The sequence below is a fragment of the Scyliorhinus canicula genome, chromosome 10 (genome assembly GCF_902713615.1).
Source record: "Scyliorhinus canicula chromosome 10, sScyCan1.1, whole genome shotgun sequence".
Classification (NCBI taxonomy): Eukaryota; Metazoa; Chordata; class Chondrichthyes; order Carcharhiniformes; family Scyliorhinidae; genus Scyliorhinus; species Scyliorhinus canicula.
The window spans coordinates 171,428,321-171,451,047 of NC_052155.1; the positions used below are offsets into that span (position 1 = coordinate 171,428,321).

Genomic DNA, 22,727 nt, shown 5'->3' on the forward strand with positions numbered 1-22,727 from the left:
TCTGCAGCACGAGACTCCTCACCCGCGCATGCGTATGAGACACCGCCAAGGGACCGCTCTGACGCTAACCGACACCATGAGAATGCGCAGGCGCGTGGGTCTCTGCTGCCTGTCCGACCCTGGGAGTGCGCAGGCGCGCCTGAGGCTCAGCTGACTGGACGGGCCCCGGGAGTGCGCAGGCGCGTATGAGACTCAGCTGACTGGACGGGCCCCGGGAGTGCGCAGGCGCGTATGAGACTCAGCTGACTGGATAGGCCCCGGGAATGCGCAGGCGCGCCTGGCTCACCTGACTGGACGGGCCGCGGGAATGCGCAGGCGCGCAGAGCTCAGCTGACTGACTGGCCGACTCCCGGTACTTGGTCTCTGTCTCGAGCGATGTGAGGAGGATCGGGCCGGTTACAGGAGCAGCGGCCACCAGGAGCGGAGCGGAGCGGACTCCCTCTCAATCGGTACGTCTTCCCGATATCTGAAAGGTGGCGGCTGCCCTTGTGTGGCCGTGGTTGGGTTTGGCGGGCGGTGCTGTCAGTTAAACGGGGAGAACGATGGAGGAACCAGGCCCCGGGCCCCACTGGACACTGACTGACTTCCCCCAGTGAGGGGCCGGCTGGCAACCTGAGGCTGTCCTCTCCACTGTCACCGAGCTAGCCCCCCCCCCCGGGGGGCCCAACTGTGCAAACCTTCCCCGTCCCAAATTTAATGGAGGGTGCGACGTTTGGGGAAGTGCAAGTTGCCAGTTGAGCAATCGCTGGAATAGTCCATCTCCTCCAGCTGGCAAAATGGTCAGCTGCCCTCGTCGACTGTTGGGTGTTTTCTGAAAAGCAAATGCACCCAGGTTGGTGCATGTCTGCTCCTCTCTCTTGTGGAGCTTCGGGGAAGCCGCAGTGCGCGTGTGCATGCAGCAAGCACCCTGAGCTTGCAGTGTGCTGGCAATACTGTATACATTTGCTGGGAGCTGTTTGTTATGTGGATTCTGGTGCTCACATAATCAGTGACTTTTAAGAAGTGCTGGTTCCTTAGAAATGTAGCCATGTTATGTGCAAAGCCAGGACATTAATTTCGATCTAACTTTCGTTATAAAGGTGCTCATGTTGTATTGATTATGGACGTATTTTGTACTCCTTGTGTGTATGTTAGCATACTGCCATCTTACTGTTTATTATTGGTACTGTATTCATATTGCTTTCTTGGTTGAAAAACTTTCATAGTGACACCTTTTGTCTTTCTTCCTGAACTTAATGGTGCACAAGATAGATTTTTGTCTGTTCCTTTGTGAATTTGTTTCCTCGGATAGGTCACAAGCTTGTTGCCAGAGGCTTGTAGCTTGAGGGGTGCCACTCCGTATCAAGCATGGCTGACTAGGAGTGTCTCCCATTCTTACCACCTGCCATTGTGGTGTATGGAAGGTTTTGCAGGTTGATAGTCAACCTGTTGGCCATGTTATAAACGCAACAGGCAGAAAGTCTTGTTGCTTTCAGTTAGAAGATAACTTTTATTGTAAAACACAGTTCTGTCCAGTAAACATGTCACCAGAAAAATTAATTACATCATCAAACTGGTACTTCATGCACACCTTTGTCCAATTTAACATTTTTCAAAACTAACTTGTTTCCCACCCATTTCAGATTCTGCCATTGACTAATCATTTGGGATTGGTGAAGTATGCAGAAAGGTTGAAGATGTGATGAAGCAAGTGTTAGATTCATTCAGATTATGAATCTTTTTTTTATGTTCATTATTAAGTCTGTTTTGATGATCACTATAATGCAGTGATTATACATGTTCATTATTTCTGTAACCATACATTAAAAGGTATATCCATTTTCCCCTTTATTCAAAAACAGTGCACTTCTATTCTCCACTGAGGCCAATCTTATAACACACTGCTTTGTAACTTAATATCTCTTAACCCTGTTGAGTTTCATAGAGACAGCTTAAAATTGGCCCCTTTTTAACACCCCAGGCAGAGGAAATGGAATATCTACAGAAAGACTAATAAGATCCTTCATAAGTTTAAAATTTCCTTTTGGCCTTCTATGTTTCAGTGGAATGGTCCCAGTACCTTGAGTCTCTTCGACTAACTGTGGCTTCCCTCCCCAGCATCATTCTTGAATCCATGCTATATATTCTTCAATGTCCTTTCTTAATGTATCCAAAATTTCACACACTGCTCTTAACCACTGCCATAGCAATGTTTTATTTAAATTCATCATTAGGTATTCTACAGCCTAATTTGTACAACCAAAGGAAGAGGATGCTGCTAAAGGCATAATGAATGAGGAGGTAGTTGTGACACCGGATGTTTACATTTGATAAAGAGGAGGTATTGAAAAGGCTGTCTGTACTCCAAGGTTGCTAAAGTCACCAGTATTTGTGGATGCTAAAGGAAGTAAGGTTAGAATTTGCAGCGGCACTGGCCATTGTCTGTGTCACAACAACCTCCTCATTTTACTATACTGCAGACAAGTGTGAAGTGATGCATTTTGATTGGAGAAAAACAAGTAGAGGTAATGTGAAATACAGGATTCAATTCCAAAGGGCAGAGGAATAGAGAGACCTGGCTTGTATGTGCACAAATTATTGAAGGTGGCAGGACAGGTTGGGAAAATGATTAATGAGGCGTGTGGGATTCTGGGCATTGTAAATGGAGGCCTAGAGTAGCAAGTAAGTTTTGGCAAATCTTTGTCCTGAATTGACCTTTGTGTAGATTCTAGGTACCACAGCATGTGAAGGCATGAGAGAGGGCACTGGGAGGATTTAGATAATGGTTGCAGGGATGAGGGACTTCAGTTATGTGGATAGATCAAAGAGGCTCGAAGTCTCCTTGGAGAAGAGAAGGTTAGAGAAGATTTGTGGAGGTGTTCAAAGTCATGAAGGGTCTATACTGTGTTGGTGAGAGAAACTGCTGCTATTGATGGAATGGTCAAGAACAAGAGGACACTGATTTAAGGTGTGACTGGAAAAATAGTTCATGTCTTTCTGTCATCCACATCTTTTTATTTTTGTAGGCTATAGGCAGAGTTACAACACCTGGAAAACAGTAATATTTAGGATTCCGAGTCAGCAGCTGTGTTTTCTCAACAAGCATGCTGGTGTAAACCACAATGGAAATTCCCTGCTTAGTTTTCTTCCCCTCTCATGGTCCTGTGCATTTAAAATAAAGTCAACATTCAGCTTGGGTGCAACTTATTAAGGTCAATTTTATCAGCATTACCAATGCCTTTGGGCTTATAATAGGATAAACCAGTATTTTAATGTGTGTACTTGACAACATTTTTCCTAAACCTAGGCTCGATTGCACAATGGTTCTTGAGGCACTGATCCATGATATAAAAATGCTTCAGTGAATTAATTTGCTTTTTCTAACAAGACTTGGTTGAAAAAAATCAGGAAATGTACCTGCCGTGGTACCTCAGAACCAAGATGAATTTGACTTAAGTGGTAAATTTTACCCGTCGGCTTGAGTTGGGATGGAAATTCAAAGTCAAATGTTTTAATTATGAGATTCCGGATTGTAAAATTTGCCTCATTTTGTTTCTGTGAGAAGATAATTCAAACTGAATAATTTCAGTTGAAAGAAACTAGACTAGAACATGCAAGTATGAGGAGGAGAAGGAATAATGTATATACCATTTGATCACCTCCCCTGTGAGCAAAAAGGGAAAAAGAAACACAATCAGCTCAGGACTTTGGTAGCCTGATGTCAGGAAGTTGCTCGAAGTCTTGGGGTATTTTTAAAGAAGTGAAACGAAGATTGAGAGTTTGGTCTCACTGTAACATACACGTGATGTGTTGATCCTCATTTTGAAGGTATCCTTGACTGATTTTCTTTTGTAAGAATATTTTACTGTGATTTACCCCGGAATCGTTATTACAGTTTTCTGTCCAAAATTCATCAACATGTGGAATAGAAGTGGATATCCTTTTCTGTTCAGGAGGGAGAGCGACGGACTAATCAGCTATCATCTCAGAATAACCTAGCCACAATTGGGAATAGTCTATAGTTATCATGCTTTCCTTTTACATTCTTATTTTCTATACATTCATTTTGAAGTAATTGATTCTCACTGCACCATGATTGGAAACATGTCGGCAACCCTCCATTACCATTCCAATTTGCCATTTAAACCTGGATGGTAATTGTTCAGACAACAGCTGAACGCAGTCTTGCCTTCATCCAACAACAACTCATACACACCGGTTTGTAAATCTTGGCTAATTTCTCCCACTCTTGCCTGAACGTTAAGGCTACTTTGAAGATTCATGTTGCCAGTTTAACTCGCACTAATTAGCAATTGACCCCAAACCTTTTGTCCTGTATTGCTTTGTTACACGTTGACTTTCCCAGCTGAGCCATCTGTGTAGTGTAAGGGTGGGTTGACGTGGGATAAATTGATCTGGGTCTGTGACTGCAATGGGAGGCCACCAAAATCTGACAAGAAAAAATGGTTACTGCAGCACCACCTTTGAAAGTGAAACAGCATTTAACTCTGCACTTCCCTGAGCTAAAGAGCAACCATTGACAATAAATCAATTCTACCAGTTCTATTCGGCTGGTACAAGGGCCAAACCAGATGCACAATTGGGCGTCAAGGAGAAGAGATTTTTTAAAATTCCCAGAGTAGGTCAGGATTAAGTAAAAGAAATAGACAAAGTCCATGTTAACATGTTTTTATACTTTGTGAAATTGCCTATGAAATAATCCTAATGCAAGGCATTGATGAATCTGCAGCCAGTTTGATGAGGCATTAAAGGCCACTAAGAAGTATTTTAATTTTCAAGTGTTGGGCGTGCAGAGATTAAAAAGAGGGATTGAACACCCCCAGTAAAGCAACAAAAGGGCAAAAGACAATACTCGAGCAAATCACAGGAGGCTATGTCAGTGCAATGAAGTGCATGAGCTGCAGAGTTTAATGCAGAAGAATGAGGAGTGTTCTGATAGGAGGGAGAGAGGCAAAGCTGAACTCCTTTATTCTCTTGCCATCTGTCTGTAATCAGAGTTTTATTTGTTTAAAAAAAATAGGCTATGGTGCTTATTCCAAAAATCCTATTGTGTAGTCAATTTTAAAGTAACTTGCAGCAAGTTGTTTTAGGATTAAATTGGATGTCTAGTTTATTTGTACATTCCAGCTCCACAACTACACATGCACAAACACACAAGCTCACTCATACTCACTATCTCTTCAAGAAATAGAAAAATTGATGTTTTACAACTATGAATAATGTAACAGTAAAAAGAACCATTGGAATAGATATCAGTTCGCTTGATTTCCAGAGTCCAGAAAGTCCAAATCCTAAGGGGGCTCCCTCATGGAGAAGTTCCAATTCAGGCGGTTCCTAGCTGAAGGCTAGAAGTGCAGAATTCTTTAAAGATGACGGTGGCACAGTGAGGTGAGATTGATATTCTGAGACTTGGTCTGCTAAACAAACAATGACCAGTGGCTTCCACATGAACAAGCTTTGAAGAGGCTCAATTCTAGCAGGCTCCTTTGTCAGCCTGAAGTCATTTTTTAAATGTTTGCAGGCTGGAGTTAAATAAACGGACCTTCATGTGAGGCTAGAAATGTAATATAAAATATACAGAGGCTGGAAGCTTGGGTAATGTAATGTGCTCATTAATGAGTTAATTGTAGTTTAATGAACAGTTTCCGTTCTCCTGGCCAAAATCCATTACTTTGCCCTGGATGATAGAAGGTGGTGTTTTAGTGCCTTTACAGGTATAATCAGTTTCAACGATGTTTCCTTTGTTCAGGGGGAGACAAGATGGCCCTCTGGTTTTGTGGATTATAATGTGTTTTTACAAATGAGGTGTGCGATTCCACAAGGGTGAGTGGAACTGTTGCCCTTGTAACTGCTGTTGGAAATTTCCAGAAACTATGGACATTATAAGATTACCTAGTGAATCATGTGACCTGTAGCAGCCACCTTGATTATTTCAGCAAAGTTATTTTTTAAATAAGCAAACAAAGTTTGATTTACACAGTTTATGGACCCTTTCATGCCTTTGGTCATGTCATGAGGGTGCAAAACAGTCGGAAGACTTGAGAATACAATCTTTTGGAAATGCTGACTCCGTACCTTATCTGCAAAAGCAGCTGGCAGTGCAGAGTGAGCAGATGACTGTGAATGAAGGGAAGTTTTCTGACATAACCTAAAAACGACAGAAACTACAAAAAAATATGAAACAAGTCCACAGGAAAATGTTTGCATCAGAGCTGAACTGGAAGACTTGCAACACCAGATTCAAGTGGAGTGTGTATCTGGTCAACTAAGGTCCTCAGCGAATCAAGCTGTGAGCACACACGTTTCTGTGCTGTCGTAAAGACGCAAGGAAGCTTTGAAAGAAACAGCAAAATTGAAATTTGCGAAGAATGTATGAAGCGAAAATCTAAATCATGTGCAAGCTCAATACCTATCTCTAGAAAATCACAAGAAGGAAATAACAACCCTTCCACTGGGAAAATCGAAGAGGGAATTGGAAGATCTTAATCAGAAGTACAGTCTGGTAGGGCAGCACGGTGGCCTAGTGGTTAGCACAACCGCCTCACGGCGCTGAGGTCCCAGGTTCGATCCCGGCTCTGGGTCACTGTCCATGTGGAGTTTGCACATTCTCCCCATGTCTGCGTGGGTTTCGCCCCCACAACCCAAAAATGTGCAGAGTAGGTGGATTGGCCAGGCTAAATTGCCCCTTAATTAGAAAGAATAATTGGCTAATCTAAATTTATTTAAAAAAAAATTTAAAAAAAAGTACAGTCTGGCACAGCAGCAGGCAGAAAATGTGTTCAAAGAAGTTGCTGCCTTAAAAGACTCTTTTGAAGGGTCTGAATGTGGCCCCGGAAAAAAATTAGGCAAACAAAACGTTGAATACTACTTCAGAACAAGTTACGATGGAGCTATCAGTAGCAACAAAGCAACACACTGAAAAGCAGAGTGAGTTGGCAAGAGCTGGACAACAAAATAAACAGTTACAAGAACAGCGAATTGTCTTCTGAGCGCAATTGCAAAAAGAGTAGATAACAGCAGGAAATGGTGAAGATTGCCTTTAACGGTAGATTAAATAAACAAAATTAAAATTTCATCCCCCTGAAGGAATGGGATAAGCAAATCATGGAACTCCTGCAGTGCAAAAGGAGGCCATTCGGTTCATCGAGTCTACCCCGGCCCACCAAAAAAGCACCCGACCCAAGCTCACGCCCCTGTCCTGCATCCCTGCAACCCCATAACCCCACGTAAGCGTTTGAAACTAAGGGAAAATTTAGAATGGCCAATCCACCTAACTTGACATCTTTGGACTGATATTCAACCACAGAAGACTGATGGTTGATAAAGTGAAATTCATCACGAAGGAGCACGAAAAGCAAACTGGCTGGAGACACAAGAACCGAAAACACCAAATATTACAATTTCAACTCTGAACCAACAATGTATGTCCAAAGCAACTGAACCTACCACTCCTGCAAGTGTGACCAGAATGAGATCTGAAAGAATTGTCAAGCTTCCAGACTATCTGAATGTACAACATCAGAGAATTTGGTTTGGGGGGGGGGGGGGGGGGGGGGGGGAGGGAAAGAGTGTTCGAAGGGGTTGCACATGAATGATTATACTTTTAAATGTGTTGGCAAAGACTTGAGGTGTAATATAAAGGTGCTTTTTTTCTTTGGAGTACCCAATTTTTATTCCAATTAAGGGGCAATTTAGCATAGTCAATCCACCTAAACTGCACACCTTTGGTTGTGGAAATGAAACCCACGCAGACATGGGGAGAATGTGCAAACTCCACACGCCCAGTGACCTGGGGCTGGGATCGAACCCGGGTCCTCAGCGCTGTGAGGCAGCAGTGCTAGCCATTGCACCACCTTGCCGCCCTTTAGTATAAAGGTGTTCAGCATAGCAAGGGTTAATGTGGGACTGGAGAACAGTGTCACCCAAAGTTTGATGTGGAAGGACACATGACAGGAGGCAGTTGGTTAGATAGTCTGAGAGAAGTCTGCATGAAGATAGCACCTAGACAGGGCTGTACTTTGGAAGAAATGTTTATTATGTGTTGCCAAAGAACACTATTGTTCACCCTTCGAGCTTCTGAACCTCTTGTAAGACCTACTGAAACAGCCAGGGATCGATGCATCATTTAATGTAGATTATGATACCAGTTTGTGACTGCCTTGTCTTTATAATTAGTTTTGGAATGGTAATTTTCTTTAAAATAAAATCTCCTGGTAATACAGTAAAATTATAATTTTGAACAAAAATGTTGAATGTCGATCTCAAAGATCAAATTGTGTAATTAAAGTTTAATAAAAAACTGCTGATAAATCACATGTCCATGTAAAAACATCAGTTCCTTCACTGGATCCTTTGAAGCTGTTTTCTGCTCTCTTGTTTTCTAATTGTTGTGGGGGGGTTTTATATCTTAAATGTTTGTGACAATAAAAGATTATTATTTATTATAATAAAGTAAGTACAGCATTCGGCATCATTAATATTTTGCTTATTTCATGACAATTTTAAATTGTTTTGAATGGGAGTGTTAAATACCATATTAAAATACACGTGCACTGTGAGTTTTGTTTTTCAAACTGAGGGTAAAGTATTGGGCACAAATGAAGGCCTCGGCCTTTACTGCTTGTATGCCTTCGACTGTACTACCTTCTCTTCCGTGATTGTTGTTTTGCTAGTTATTGTAGCTGATGAATAAACTATTTGAACCTTATTTGAACCATGTAGCTCTGTGCAGCATTTTGGTCTCTTGGTTAGATCAATTTCAAAGCACATAGTCTAGGCTGACAATCTTAGATTGACACTTGAATGATTTAATTGCTATTGGTGCGACCTTGCTGTGCGTAAATTGACTGCTGCATTTCCCAGAGTTAGTGTGATCATTCATTGGTTGGGAAATCTTTGGGATGTCCTGAGGCAAATTGGTTGGCAAGTTTTTGGGATGGCCCAAAACCATGAAAGGCACTAAGTTTGTCACAACAAGTTTGTCAAAGTTAGGTGTGCGGGAAGCCCAGAAAATCATGTCCACATGTTTTGGGCATGCCCGAAGCTTAGAGGGTTTTGGCAGGGTTTCGTGAAGGCAATGTCCACTGTACTCAAAACATGGGTGGTGCTGAGTCCGGCGATCTTTGGAAGAGCCGGGAGTTCAGGGGGTGAAAGAGACCGACGTCTTGGCCTTTGCCTCCCTGGTAGTCCAAGACGGATCTTATTAATGTGGAGGAACTCGAAGCCCCCGAGTGTAGAGACCTGGGTTAGTGACATGGCTGGGTTTCTCAGCCTCGAGAAAATAAAGTTAACCGTAAGAGGGTCAATGGTTGGGTTCACCCAGAGGTGGCAGCCGTTCATCGACTTCCTCGGGGAAAATTAAAATGCAGAATTCCAAAGGGGGGTGGGGAGAGGGCTGGATTGTTTTTATGGTTGGGGTGTGTGAAGATTGTGATGGGGGTGGAAATGTTTATTGTACCATATTTATGTCGCTGTTATTATTGTTATAGAAACTTGCAAATGCCCCAATAAAAATATTTAACGAAAAAGAGACCTAGCACGAGGTCAAGTCATAGTGTAGTTTAATAGTTAGATAGAATATTGATGACTACTACAAATTCAGTATTATTAGTTTAGTATCTGTTATTCAGCAAAGTGTGCGAATCTAATCAAGTTTAGTACAGTAGTGTAAAATAAATTTGTTTTGATTTAAAAAAAAAAAAAAAGTTTTTCAAGGTTGACATAAACACTCCAGGTAAATATATTGTATTAAATGGCTGCATTATGAACATAAGAAATAGGGGCAGAATAGATAATTTGGTCCCCTTGACTCTGCTCTGCCATTCGATAGGATCATGGTTAATCTGGTTGTGTTTTGAATTCCACATTCCAGTCTACCCCCACTGCTGCCTCAAAAATATTCAATGACTTACCTCTGCTTCTTTCTGAGGCAGAGAGTTCCAAAGTCGCAAAACCTCAGAACAAATTTCCCCTCCTCTGTACTAAAAGGGCAATCCCTAATTTTACAATAGTGTATCCTAGTTCTGGACTCGCCCACAAGAGGAAACATCCTTTCCATGTCCACATTGTCAACTGTTCAGGACTTTTTCTACTTCAATCAAGTCATCCCTCTTATCTAAACTTCGGTGGAAACAAACCTCAAAAGACAACCCACTTATTTCGAGTATCAATCCAGACCCACCTCCAACACATTTACATCCTTCCTTAAATAACTAGACCAAAATCAACACATTAGTGTCTCTCCAATGCAGTGTGTAATGGAAGCATAACATCCTTACTTTAATGTTTTGTTCCTCTGATAGTAAAGGATAGCATTCCGTTAGCAACCTTAATTACTGGATAAGCCTGCATACAAACGTTTTGTGGCGCATGCACTAGAACACCTAGATCCCTCTGCACCATTGAATTCTGCACTTGTACTCTCCTTCAGTAATACTCTTTGTATTCTCTGTGCCAAAGTGAACAGCTTCACATTTTTCCACATTATACTCCATTTGCCAGATCTTTGCCCACTCACTCAACCTATCTATTTCCGACTGCAAGCTCCTTATGTTGTCTTCACAACTTAGTTTCCGATTTATCTTTGTTTCATCTGAAAATTTAGCTACCATGTATTCACTCCCTCATCTACATTATTAAGATAACTTGTAAGAAGTTGAGGCCCAAGAATAGACCCCTGTGGAATCCATACATCTCATTCTGCCAATCAGAAAAATATCCATTTATGCATACTCTGTTTTCTGTCAGCTAGCCTCTCTTCTATCCATGCTAATATGTTACTTCCTACACCGAGCTTTTATTTTCCACAATGAACTCTGCAGTGAACACGTTAAATGCCTTTGGCAATCCAAGTATCGTACATCTGCAGGCTCCTCTTTACGCACAGCGCATGCTACTCCTTCAAAGAACTCCAGTAAATTGATTAGTGTGTTTGGGTGTATACTCATTAGAATTTAGAAGAAGAATGAGGGGTGATCGAATGTAAGATTCTGAGGGGGTTTGATAGGGTAGATGCTGGCAAGATGTTTCTACTCGAGGAGAAATCTAGACCTTTGGGGGGGGGGGGGGGAACGTTTCAAAATATGGGTATCGCATTTAAGACTATGAAGAGGAGGGATTGCTTATGAGGGTCATTCACCTTTGGAATTCACCCATCTTGGAGAACAACGGTGCCTGGACAATTTAAATATATTCAAGGCTGTGTTTAACAGACTTTTGATTGAGCCAAGGATTGAAGGGGGTAGGCAGGGAAGTGAAGTTTAAAAATCATTATCATATCAGCCGTGATCTTATTGAATGGCAGAGCAGGCTAGAGGCGTCAAATGCCCACTTCTCAGGTGGCTGGGGGAGCAGGGAGGCGAACGGGTGGTGAAGATCAAGGAGAAATGGGAAGGGGAGTTGGGAGGGTGGATCAATTGGGGAGTATGGAGTGAGGCACTGTGTAGGGTAAACAGGACTTCCTCTTGCACAAGGATGAGCCTGATACAGTTTAAGGTGGTACACAGGGTGCGTATTACTCTGGCGAGAATGAGTGAGTTCTTCCAGGGGTGGCAGATGAATACGAGAGGTGTGGGTGGGGGCCAGCGAATCACGTGCACATGTTCTGAGGTTGTGAAAGATTGGGCAGATTCTGGGCGGGAGCATTCGCGGTCCTAGCCAGGATAGTAGAGGAGGAGGTGGATCCGGACCCCTTGGTGATGATATTTGGGGTTTCAGAGAAGTCGGAGCTCATGGAGAGGAGGAAGGCCTATGTCTTGGCCATCGTCTTTCTGATTGCCCGATTGCGAATTTTGCTGGAGTGTCGGTTGTCATTACCACCGGGGGTAGTGGTTTGGTTGGGTGACCTGTATGACTTCCTGTGGTTGGAGAAGATAAAGTATGAGTTAAAGGGCTCAGCAGAGGGGTTTGAGAAAAGGTGGGGATGTTTGTTACTGTGTTTGAGGAGCTTTTCATTGCGTGGGGGGAAAGGGGAAAAAGTTGTACAAAATGTATAGTTGATTGTTGAGAAGTATGTTTCCCGGGGTGTTTATTTGCTGTAACCTGTTTTGATACATGTTTGTAATAAAATATATTTAAAAAATAAACAAATGGCTGACTTCTATTCAATTCTTTACTACAGTTGGATAGAAATCACCCATACTGGTGATAGATCATGTCCCTTTATGCTTGCAATGACCAGTATGGTGAGAGTATGATGTTTTGCGAACTGCACTGGACATTATGTAATCTTATTTTTTTTTAGGGTCTTTTATTTGAGGGGGAGGCAGTTGTGCTTACCCTTGATTACTCCAGGTGTGGTTGCATAATCTGTGAAATGTTCTGGTCTTATGAATTATATTTAACTTTGCATGGATGATCCAAAATGATGAAGCAAAGCGTTATCTAAGAACTGACATGCAAGGCAAAGCATTGAGGTATTATTGCATTAACTGGGTTTTATTGTCTTGTTTCAGTATATTGGTTTACTTCAAGAGATTTCTTACTGAGGATGACAGAATTTTGGTTAATATCAGCTCCTGGGGAAAAGACATGTCAACAGACATGGGACAAATTAAATGCTACAACCACAAGGAACAACCATCTCTCTACCAACTTCAAGTTTGCAATTCCAGATTTGAAGGTCAGTATGGGTATCATAAATGGGTAATTTTTGTGCATTTTCAAATGTCATGAAACTGCCCCCTAAACTAGTTATCTGGTAATTAAGCCAATTATATTCTCTTTCTCTTCTCCCACCACCACCACCCAATAATTAAAAATTAAACATCCAATCTGGTAGATGACATTTCTTAATTATTTGAAAAATATTTGTTTTTATTACTGAGTCGGAGTGAAATATTAGTATGGAGAAATAAATGGGTGAAATGTCTTGCACATCAGTCCACATGCTGGATATTTTACATTGTTGTACTCCATTTGTTACATTCTTGCTGCAAAGAATGAATGGAAAGACGATGCAGCATATTTATTATTTTATGCATGAGCAATTTTCAACACGACAATATTTATTCATCAACATTTGGCAGAAGTTCATTATTTTTGCTTAATTTCAACTCTGTTGCTATTTGTCTTCAATACTGCATGGTAAACATGGGCGGCACGGTCGTACAGTGGTTAGCACTGTTGTTTCACAGCGCCAGGGTCCCGTTTTGATTCCCGCTTGGGTTAGAGTCTGTGCGGAGTTTGCACATTTTCCCTGTGTCTGCGTGGATTTCCTCCGGGTGATCCGGTTTCCTCCACCAGTCCTGAAAAATGTGCTTGTTAGATGAATTGGACATTCTCAATTCTTCCCCTGTGTACCCAAGCAGGTGCCGGATTGTGGCGACTAAGGGCTTTTCACAGTAACTTAATTGCAGTGTTAATGTAAGGCTACTTGTGACAATAATAAAGGTTATTATCATAAACCACTTGTGTGGTGTCTTTGCATTAAGCCCAAGGTGCATCTTGACCAGAGACATGAGGACCTATAGCTAGATGTGACAATTCTTCAGCACTGGAATATATGAATAGATAATGCACTTTCTGGAAAAATTGATCCGGCGGAATCTTGGATGTCTTAATTAAACTGTGCTCTAACCTTTAGTTCTAGTAAGGTTAAGTAGCAAGGTCGAAAATTGTGCCCCATCCGGCACCCCACCTCTTTTGGCAGTGAATATGGGGTAAACATTTGTAGAAATATGTTATGGGGTCATGGGATGCATGTAGTAATTTGGAGTACTAATTTACAGACTCTTAACCTGATATTTGCAGAGTTTAGAGAGGACCGTTATTAGTATGGCGCAGTTGTAGGTTTAACTGAACCATTCTAACAGTATGACACTGTATTTCAACAAGAATATATGCCTATATATTTTGCACCTCCTGTTTACCTTTGTCTGGCGAGGTTATAGGCCTGTAACATTTGGGGTTGTGTAAAAGATTTTGAACTGATGAATGAATCTCCAGTCATACTTGCACGGGTAAGGGGTTGGGGCTGGTAGAGAGCAGACAATATTTGGCGCTAGCCTGCCTGAGCAGACGAGTGTGGAGCTTTAAGTGGCTGCCAAGTGTGATCAGCAAGAGGTTAGAATGGAACTGAGAGAACTGGGCGGCCAGAACCACAGTGGAGAACAGAAGCAGATGTAATTCCATTTTCTTGTAGCTTGCATTGGATGGTTGGAGTTGAAGGTTATGCTCCATGTTTTAAATAAGAAAAATATCATGGAGCGAACCATGGGTTGAGCCTTAAATCCTTTAAGGAGTCTGTGGTATAAGCTGACGATAAAGATGGAAGCATGATCTGGAGGAGGCAAATGCACAGAGGGAGAATTCAGAATGTCCGATTCACCGAACAGCACATCTTTCAGGATGTGAGAGAGGAAACCAGAGCACCCGGAGGAAACCCACAGGGAGAATGTGCAGACTCCGCACAGACAGTGACCCAAGCCGGGAATTGACCCTGGCGCAGTGAAGCAACAGCACTAATCACTGTTACAGATAATTTCCCAGACACCACCATCACCATCATAGAATTTACAATTGGCCCTTGGAATGTCTCCACTCCATCCCTGTAACCCCACCTAACTTTTTGGACACTAAGGAACAATTTAGCACGGCCAATCCACCCAACCTGCACACCTTTGGACTGTGGGAGGAAACCGGAGCACCCAGAGGAAACCCACGCACACGCGGGGAGAAAGTGGAAACTCCCCATATCCTTGGGTATGTCTTGTCCCACCGGCAGGACAGACCCAGCAGAGGTGGCGGAACAGTGGTATACAGTGGGGAAGCGGTTGCCCTCGGAGTCGTCAACGTCAACTCTGGACCCAATCAGTACTCCTCCATGTTGAACACCTCTTGGAGGAAGCAGTGAGAGGGGAAAGGGCACAGACTGTGCTCTGGGGTAGGCGACCAATGTCCATCATCTCGAATGGCTCGGGAGCACCACTACTGACCGAACTGGCCGAGTCCGAAAGGACATAACTGCTAGAGTGGGGCTACGAGAAGGAAAAACATGCTCGACCTCATCCTCACCAACCTGCCTGCCACAGATGCATCTGTCCATGACAGTATTGGTAGTTCTTGTGGAGTCCAAGTCCCATCTCCACATTGAGGATGCCCTCCATTGTGTTGTGTGGTACTACCATCTTGCTAAATGGGATAGATTCAGAACAGATCTAGCAACTCGAGACTGGGCATCTATAAGGCACTGTGGGCCATCAGCAGCAGAATTGCACTCAGCCACAATTTTTAACATAGCCTGGCATATCCCCAAGTCTATCATGATGGCATTACCATCACTGAATCCCCCGCTATCAACATCCTGGGTGCTGCCATTTACCAGAAACTGAACTGGACTAGCCATACAAATACTGTGGCTACAAGAGTAGGTCAGAGGCTAGGAATTGTGTGGCGTGTAACTCCCCAGAGCCTGTCCACCACCGACAAGGCACAAGTAGGAAGAGTGATGAAATACTCCCCAGTTGCCTGGATGAGTGCAGCTCCGAGAGCACTCAAGAAGCTCAAAACCATCCAGGCACAGTAGCCCACTTGGTTGACTCCCTCTACCACTAACACACAGTAGCAGCAGTGTGACCCATCTGAAAGATGCACTGCAGGAACTTGCCTTCGTCAGCACCTTCCAAACCCATGACCACTACCACGTGAAGGATAAGGGCAGCATGGACATAGGAACACCACCACCTGGAAGTTCCCCTCCAAATCACTTGCCATCCTGACTTAGAAATATATCGCCGTTCCTTCACTGTCACTTTATCAAAATCCTGGAGCTCCATCTCTAATAGCGCTGTGGGTATACCTGCATGACATAGACTGCACTGGTCCAAGAAGGTAGCTCACCATCACCTTCTCGAGGGCAATTCGGGATGGGAAAGAGATGCTGGTCCAGCCAGCGAAGCCCACATCCAGAAAAAATGAAAATAAAAAAAATAACTCCATCAGAATTCCAGTCAGATTGCTAGAAGTTCTGGACTCAGCTGGCCAGTAACCTGGCCAAAAAGGGGCCCAAACTCAACTTTCTAAATAGATTTAATAGAATGTTTCTACAATGTGGATTTTTGTAACTGCAGCTGAATATTCAAGTTGTCATGGTAAACTTAATGCCTTTAATCTCCTGGTATTCTATTTAAGTTCATTATTTTGACTAACCCAAGATGGGAAATTTAGATCATTGCATGGTGAGAAGGGGTTGCTTTATCATTGTAATGTAAGGTAGTATATTTTGAGGAGTTCACTCACTTGTTGACCCAATTCTGTGCACTTGTCAGTGTTTAAGCTGCTCAAAGCAACATTTTAAATACATTTGGACATTGGGAAGGAGCGTTGAGAGAGTGAGTTGCAATTTGGGTGTATTGTGATAAAATGCACTATTGAAATGTTGAAATACTCGAGGCATGAAGGTGCATCCCCCCCAAAGGATTTACGGAACGGTAATATCAACAACCTGCATTTTGGAATGTAAAATTCATATGAACAGTTTTTACCTTGAGATTCCCTTCAAGCTGGTCAGGATGCAAACTGCTCAGCACTACTTTCTTTGCTAGTTGGCATTTTTAAGGTCATGATTAGCAAATAGCTAGAAATTTCTCATGTGGAACTGACAAAAGTTGTAAGTAGCTTGTTTTATTTCAATTCAGATTTGCGCAGATGCCCACATGCACATCTTTGAGGAAACATGGGTTATAAAGATTCTGCATTCTATCATTCCGCTTTCGAGTTGCTTACGATGGTTTGGGTCTGTCATACATTTAAACTGTTAAATATTGCTACGTGTTTTTTTGGGGGAGGATACAGGAACACACATTTAAAGCTTATTAATAAAATAATTAAAGATTATTTTTTGGCAAAAGTCATTGCTTTCTTGTTTTTCATGGATAAAAAACACATGTATTTGTATTGCATTTAATAATGGATTTTTTCTCCCTTAGGTGGGAACTTTAGATGTCTTGGTGGGGTTATCTGATGAGCTGGCCAAGTTGGACTCATTTGTGGAGAGGTAAGTTTGTTGAATACCTTCAACAGTTTGTGAAATCAAATTTGCATTTCTGAAGCATTCTGTAAAAGATGAATATGAGTATTAAATGTTGCCTTTTGTTAAATGGGTGTTCTGATGCTTGATTGCAGAGCTACAAGATTCTCACAGTATCGGCAGTGAAAATACTTAGTGCTCTCCCTTTTAACAATTAATGCCACCATATTAGTTGTGTGGGTTATCTGGTTAGTCAGTCTTTAGAAGTATTGTAAGAAGTCTTACAACACCAGGTTAAAGTCCAACAGGTTTGTTTCAAACACGAGCTTTCGGAGCGCAGCCTCGGTGAACCTGAGGAAGGAGCTGCGCTCCGAAAGCTCGTGTTTGAAACTAACCTGTTGGAATTAAACTTGGTGTTCTAAGACTTCTTACTGTGCTCACCCCAGTCCAATGCCGGCATCTCCACATCATGGCTTTAGAAGTATTAGTTTGCATGTAGTTTATGTAAACAAGCTACCTTAGAAACATTGGGCTGGATTTGCTGCAGCCCGATGCTGGAATCGCGGCCGGCACCGGGGCGGAGGATCCAGTTTGATGCCCGTTCGTCGATTCTCTGGGCACCGAAAATTGGCGTCACTGGGGAGTACGCCGCGCTGCCGGGGGGTCCATTGCCAGAGGTCCGCCCAGCAATCCTCCGCTCCCAACCGGCCGAGTTCCTGACAGCGTGGAACTAACCTGCAATTGCCGGTCAGAATGCTCGCATGGTGGCTGTGGACTCAGTCCGTGGCCGCCGTGGTCGGGGGCGGGCGGATCGGAGACCAGAGTGGGCCTTATAGGTAGCCGGGGCATTAATGTAAGAGGGTTGAGGCTCGGGCGTGTGGCCGATTGGGGGGGTCTCTTTGGTCTGGCTCCATGGTCCGAGGCCACGGCTGTGCGTATGCGTGGCCTCTGACCCAAACGTGCGGAGGCAAGTATCTGCAGCAAAAGCTGCGAGATTCACTCCGGGTCCCTGCTAGCCCCCTGCAGGGCTGGGAATTCATTTCACTTTTTTGCAGGAATTTCAGGAGTATAACTCCACAGTTTTAACGCCGGCGTGGGGGCATAATTTCCATAATGGAGAATCCAGCCCATTATCTTCCTGTGACTGGGTTGGAGGCCAGAGCACCATGCTTCACGTTTGTCATGATCTAGCATATAAATGCTAGGTGATACAAAAGTCTGAGATAATTCGCTAACAGATTCAAAAAGCTTCTTTCCCCGCTATTACTAGACTCCTGAATTGACTCTCTTATGGACTGACTGATCTCTCCACGCATTTTCTTTACTGAGTAGTACTACACTCCGTATCCTTCATCCAATGTCTGTCTATGTATTTACATTGTGTATTTATCGTATGTCCTATGTTTATCATGTATGGAATGCTCTGCATGGACTACAGGCAGAACAATACTTTTCACTCTGCCTCAATACACGTGACAATAAATCTAATCTAAATGTGACGACATGTGGAGGGAACCGTTCCACATTCATGGAGATGATCTTTCTCTAATGAGTTTTATTTTAAAAATTACTTGATATACCTTACACACTGAGCACTTTAAGGTGAAATATAATATAAGCCAATAGTTTAAATAATATAGTTTTCATTATGAATCAAAATGCAGTTCTGTCACGTAAATGTGTGTGGAAGGTTGCTTTTTCTCCAACACAGTTGCAGTTCTTAGAGAAATTTTAAGCCCATGAAATGTTCAGTGGATTTTTCTTTGTGATATACTGCATTATGTGGTTAGTTTAATGGTGCGGACTACTGGAATTGAGAAGAGTTGGGTGACTTGATTGAAGTACAGAAGATCCTGAATAGTTTTGACAAAGTGGAAATGGAAAGGATGATTCCCCTTGTGGGTGAGTGTAAAACGAGGACGCACTGTTTTAAAATTAGGGAACGCCCTTTTAAGACCGAGCTGAGAAATATTTTTCCGAGGGTTATGCAAATTTGAACTCTGCGCCAGAAGGCGGTGCAAGCACTGTCTTTGAATATTTTTGAAGGCGGAGATGGATAGATTGTAGATTCTTGTTGGGAAAGGGCATCAAAGGTTATCAGTGATGGGAATGTAGAACACCAAACACAATTCAGCCACAATCTTATTGAATGGCGGAGCAGGTTTGAAGGGTCGAATGGCCTACTTCTGCTCCTATTTGGTATGTTTGCATGCATATTAAGGTAATGTAGCAGAGGATGTCAAGGGCAACAATCATGAAATTTTAAGAGATATGCTGCACCTGGTTTATAATTTTAACTTTGTTATCCAGAATCCTCCTTTGTGACTAGGGCAACTATCTACTGTTCGGAGAAGGAACATATTGATGGTGTTCACCGTGACTCAGTTAGTGCCTGTGTCAGAAGGCTGTGTATTCAAGTCCCAATTTAGAGATATGGCGCAAAGATCTAGTCTGCCACTCTTGTGCAGTGCTGTTGGCACTGCTTTCTCTTGGGCAAGACACTGGTAAACATAAATGCCTTATGTCTGCCACTGTGCTGAGAATTGCTTCACTTTTGGCACGTTTACTGTAGCGTGGATAGGATGCCTCAGACTTTGGCTCCTGTTGTCAATGCCAAATGTCAAAGTATGTAAGCTCCTAATATATTTCTGGTTACTTTCCTATGATAACTGAATTGAGGTTCCCATCCAAAATAATCTCTTTCACATCAGCCCAAGGGGTTTCAAAGTTTGAGATTTATTGATCTCATTTTGTAGTTAAATTTGTAGAGTTAATTCTATAACTTTGTATTTGAATTAATTAATCCCATAAACTTATTTTTACTTTTGTGGCATAATTTTCTTTTGCCACATGGTGAAATAAAGAAGCTGCCACAGCAGTGAGACAAGAATGGACAATGCTGAAAATGCAAGAATACCTATTTGCAAATGAAAAGTGCACGTAGTGATCTCTGTGTGTGCATGTACACAAGGGATCAATGTGTAATCAGCAGCACCACATGATGACTAGAGGGCCGGACCAACAGGGGTATTAAAAGCAACCACCTTGTGTCTCCCTCAATCCCTCTCTCTCGGGTGCACTGTGATCAGGGTAATATCAGAATAGTACAGATAGTTAGTGGAGTTACATATAGTCACTTGTTAGATTTTGTTAACCTTATCATTAGATTCAAAGTTAAGGTAAAGAACTCATGCACTTGTTGTTATAGTTACTCATTAAATCTTTGTTGTTAGTGGATGAGTTTGAGTCTTCATCAAGATTTAGAAGACCTCACCATCAACCAAGGATTGAGTAGCACTAGTTACCTATCACAGGTAACAAGACAGTGCAAACTGTTATTAGGATTGACGGAGGTCAAATATGCTTAATATGAATCCAAAGAGAAATAATAGCAATGAAATAATATTGACTGATGAATGAATTCAAACAAACTAGAGAAAAGTAATAATTTACAATGATCATCTCAGACTTCTGAAAGGCAAAAGCTCAGTAAAATGCTTCCAAAGTTGAAGAAAGCAGACATAAGTTGGATGATAAAAGGCTATGACCCATATCATTCAACTTCCACAACGCTGTTGTATAATGCAGATAATAGCAATAATTGAGTTGTTGACTAATTAAGATAATCTTTAATTAATCTCCTACAGACCAGAGATGAGGCAAAGAAGCTCCCAATGGTGAAAAACTTTGGGAACCAATGACATCTGAATCTCCCAAAGATGTTACATTTATCCAATGTTCTGTCTTCAATTGCCCAGATAATGTTTCGGCAAATATTATCTCCTGGGAGATCTATCTAATTTGTATTTGAATAAATCAACACATTTTGCTTCCACTGTCTCCATAGCAACCTATTTCCTAGATTTACCACCAGCTCTCTTCAAAGTTAATCAAAATATTTCATTTACCTTCTTAGGAATGGGAGAAACTTAGCGAAATGTCAACCTCCATTGATTCATCTAGTTTTTGTCACAAGATTCAATTTTCTGTTGACACAATCTTTGCAGAATGCAAAGTTCACTATTTGGTTTGAAAAATAGTACTCCATTATTATAGCATTAATTTTATTGCAATACTGGTCGGTCTCTCATTCTGTTGCACATGGGAAGTCAAAACCAGGTTCACTGTAGGGCTAGAAGATGGATAGAGAGGAATTGGAATTATCTGAAAGGGGCGGCAGAGTGTCACAGTGGTTAGCACTGCTATCTCACAGAACCAGGGACCCGGGTTCAATTCCAGCCTTGGTGACTGTCTGTGTGGTGTTAGCACTTTCTCTCCATATCGGTGTAGGTTTTGTCCGGGTGCTCTGGTTTCCTCTCTCAGTCCAAATATGTACAGGTTAGGTGGGGTTACAGAGATAGGGTGGGGGAGTGGGCCTAGGTAGGATGCACTTTCAGAGGGTCGGTGCAGACTTGATGGGCCAAATGGCCTCCTGCTACACTGTAACAATCCTATGGTTTATTGTTTTTAAAATTACCCTTTAAATCACAAGTGAAAACAAACTCTGGAAAGTGTAATTGGAATTCCTAACAAATATCTCAGTTTGTGGAAGTGGCCATGTAATCAGTCGGCATGGGGAGAGAAACTCAATTGGAAAAGTGTCAAGTGACAGTTTTTGCACCTTGCACAGTATCACACAACCGAAAACAGCTGCTCCTGAGATGCAGGCAAGGGAAGAATTGGAACTCTCCCAGGGGCAAGTCGAGCTTTTCTGTGAGAAACGGTGGGGAGCAGAAATAAAGCGCTCAATAGCGAAAGCAGTCTTACATGAGCAACTAAAGAGATTGGGTGCAGGAATCTCTAATTCCTGATAGTGAGGGCTGTTGTGACCTGCAGGAGAGAGAATTTGTCAAGGTGTGCCTTGCTGGTGATGATTGTATCAGGGAAAAGTTGGGTACAGTGGATGATTGCTGAAGTGCACAGTGAGTTTTGGGTGTGTTTGGTAGAGGGCACCCTCTGCTGGAGAACTGAGAGTGCCCTTCGGACGGTTCTTTTAATGCTACATATGTGCTCGAAGCATGGCATTGTGTAAAAGCATTTTGTAAGACTTGTGTTGGCTGTTATATTGAAAGCAAAATTTATCTTTATCTCTATTTTGTATTAGTTGCCTGTTAATTAATGTTTGATAGAAACTGTGATTTGCATTTGCTGCTGTGAAGCTACAATATCCAGAGCGGTGATGGGCAACCTAGGCTCGTGGGTGTGCCGCACAAATGGCCCTCCATGAAATTGGGCTTGTTCCCTCTAATGAATAAGGCTGGATACATCTAATACACCACAAATATCTCCATTAGTTTAGAAAATACTTAATCATTCATATATTTTTATTTTTAAAAAATAAATGTAGAGTACCCAATTCTTTTTTTTCCAATTAAGCGGCAATTTAGCATCGCCAATCCACCCAGTCTGTACATCTTTGGGTTGTGGCGGGTGTGACCCACGCAGACACGGGGAGAATGCGCAAACTCCACACAGACAGTGACCTGGGGCGATCCTGAGCATGAGGCAGCAGTGCTGACCACTGCACCACCGTGCTGTCCCTAATCATTCATATCAATAAAATTATCAACTTTAAATGGTATAAACAAAATAAGGATATATGTTTCGATTGGACGCATGCAACTCTTCACGTGTCCTTTATTTATATGCATTTCACCTTACGAGAAAGGCTTAGAGTAATTTGTAGCACCCTCACCTCTGGGTCAGAGGTTTGTGGGTTCAAGCCACGTTCCAGGACATGAGCGCAAAGGTCAAGATTAAA

General features: G+C 42.4%; 1 protein-coding gene across 1 annotated transcript in view; it reads left to right on the forward strand.

Annotated features, from left to right (window-relative positions):
• The first annotated feature begins 291 nt into the window (after positions 1–291).
• atp6v1c1a (ATPase H+ transporting V1 subunit C1a) overlaps positions 292–22,727 on the forward strand; it is a 77,791-nt gene continuing 55,355 nt past the window's right edge. Inside the window, exons 1-3 of the mRNA XM_038810138.1 lie at positions 292–449; positions 12,453–12,619; positions 16,926–16,993. Coding sequence (XP_038666066.1) covers positions 12,488–12,619; positions 16,926–16,993 — 200 coding nt within the window. The 5' untranslated portion in view covers positions 292–449; positions 12,453–12,487. The remainder of the gene's footprint in view (positions 450–12,452; positions 12,620–16,925; positions 16,994–22,727) is intronic.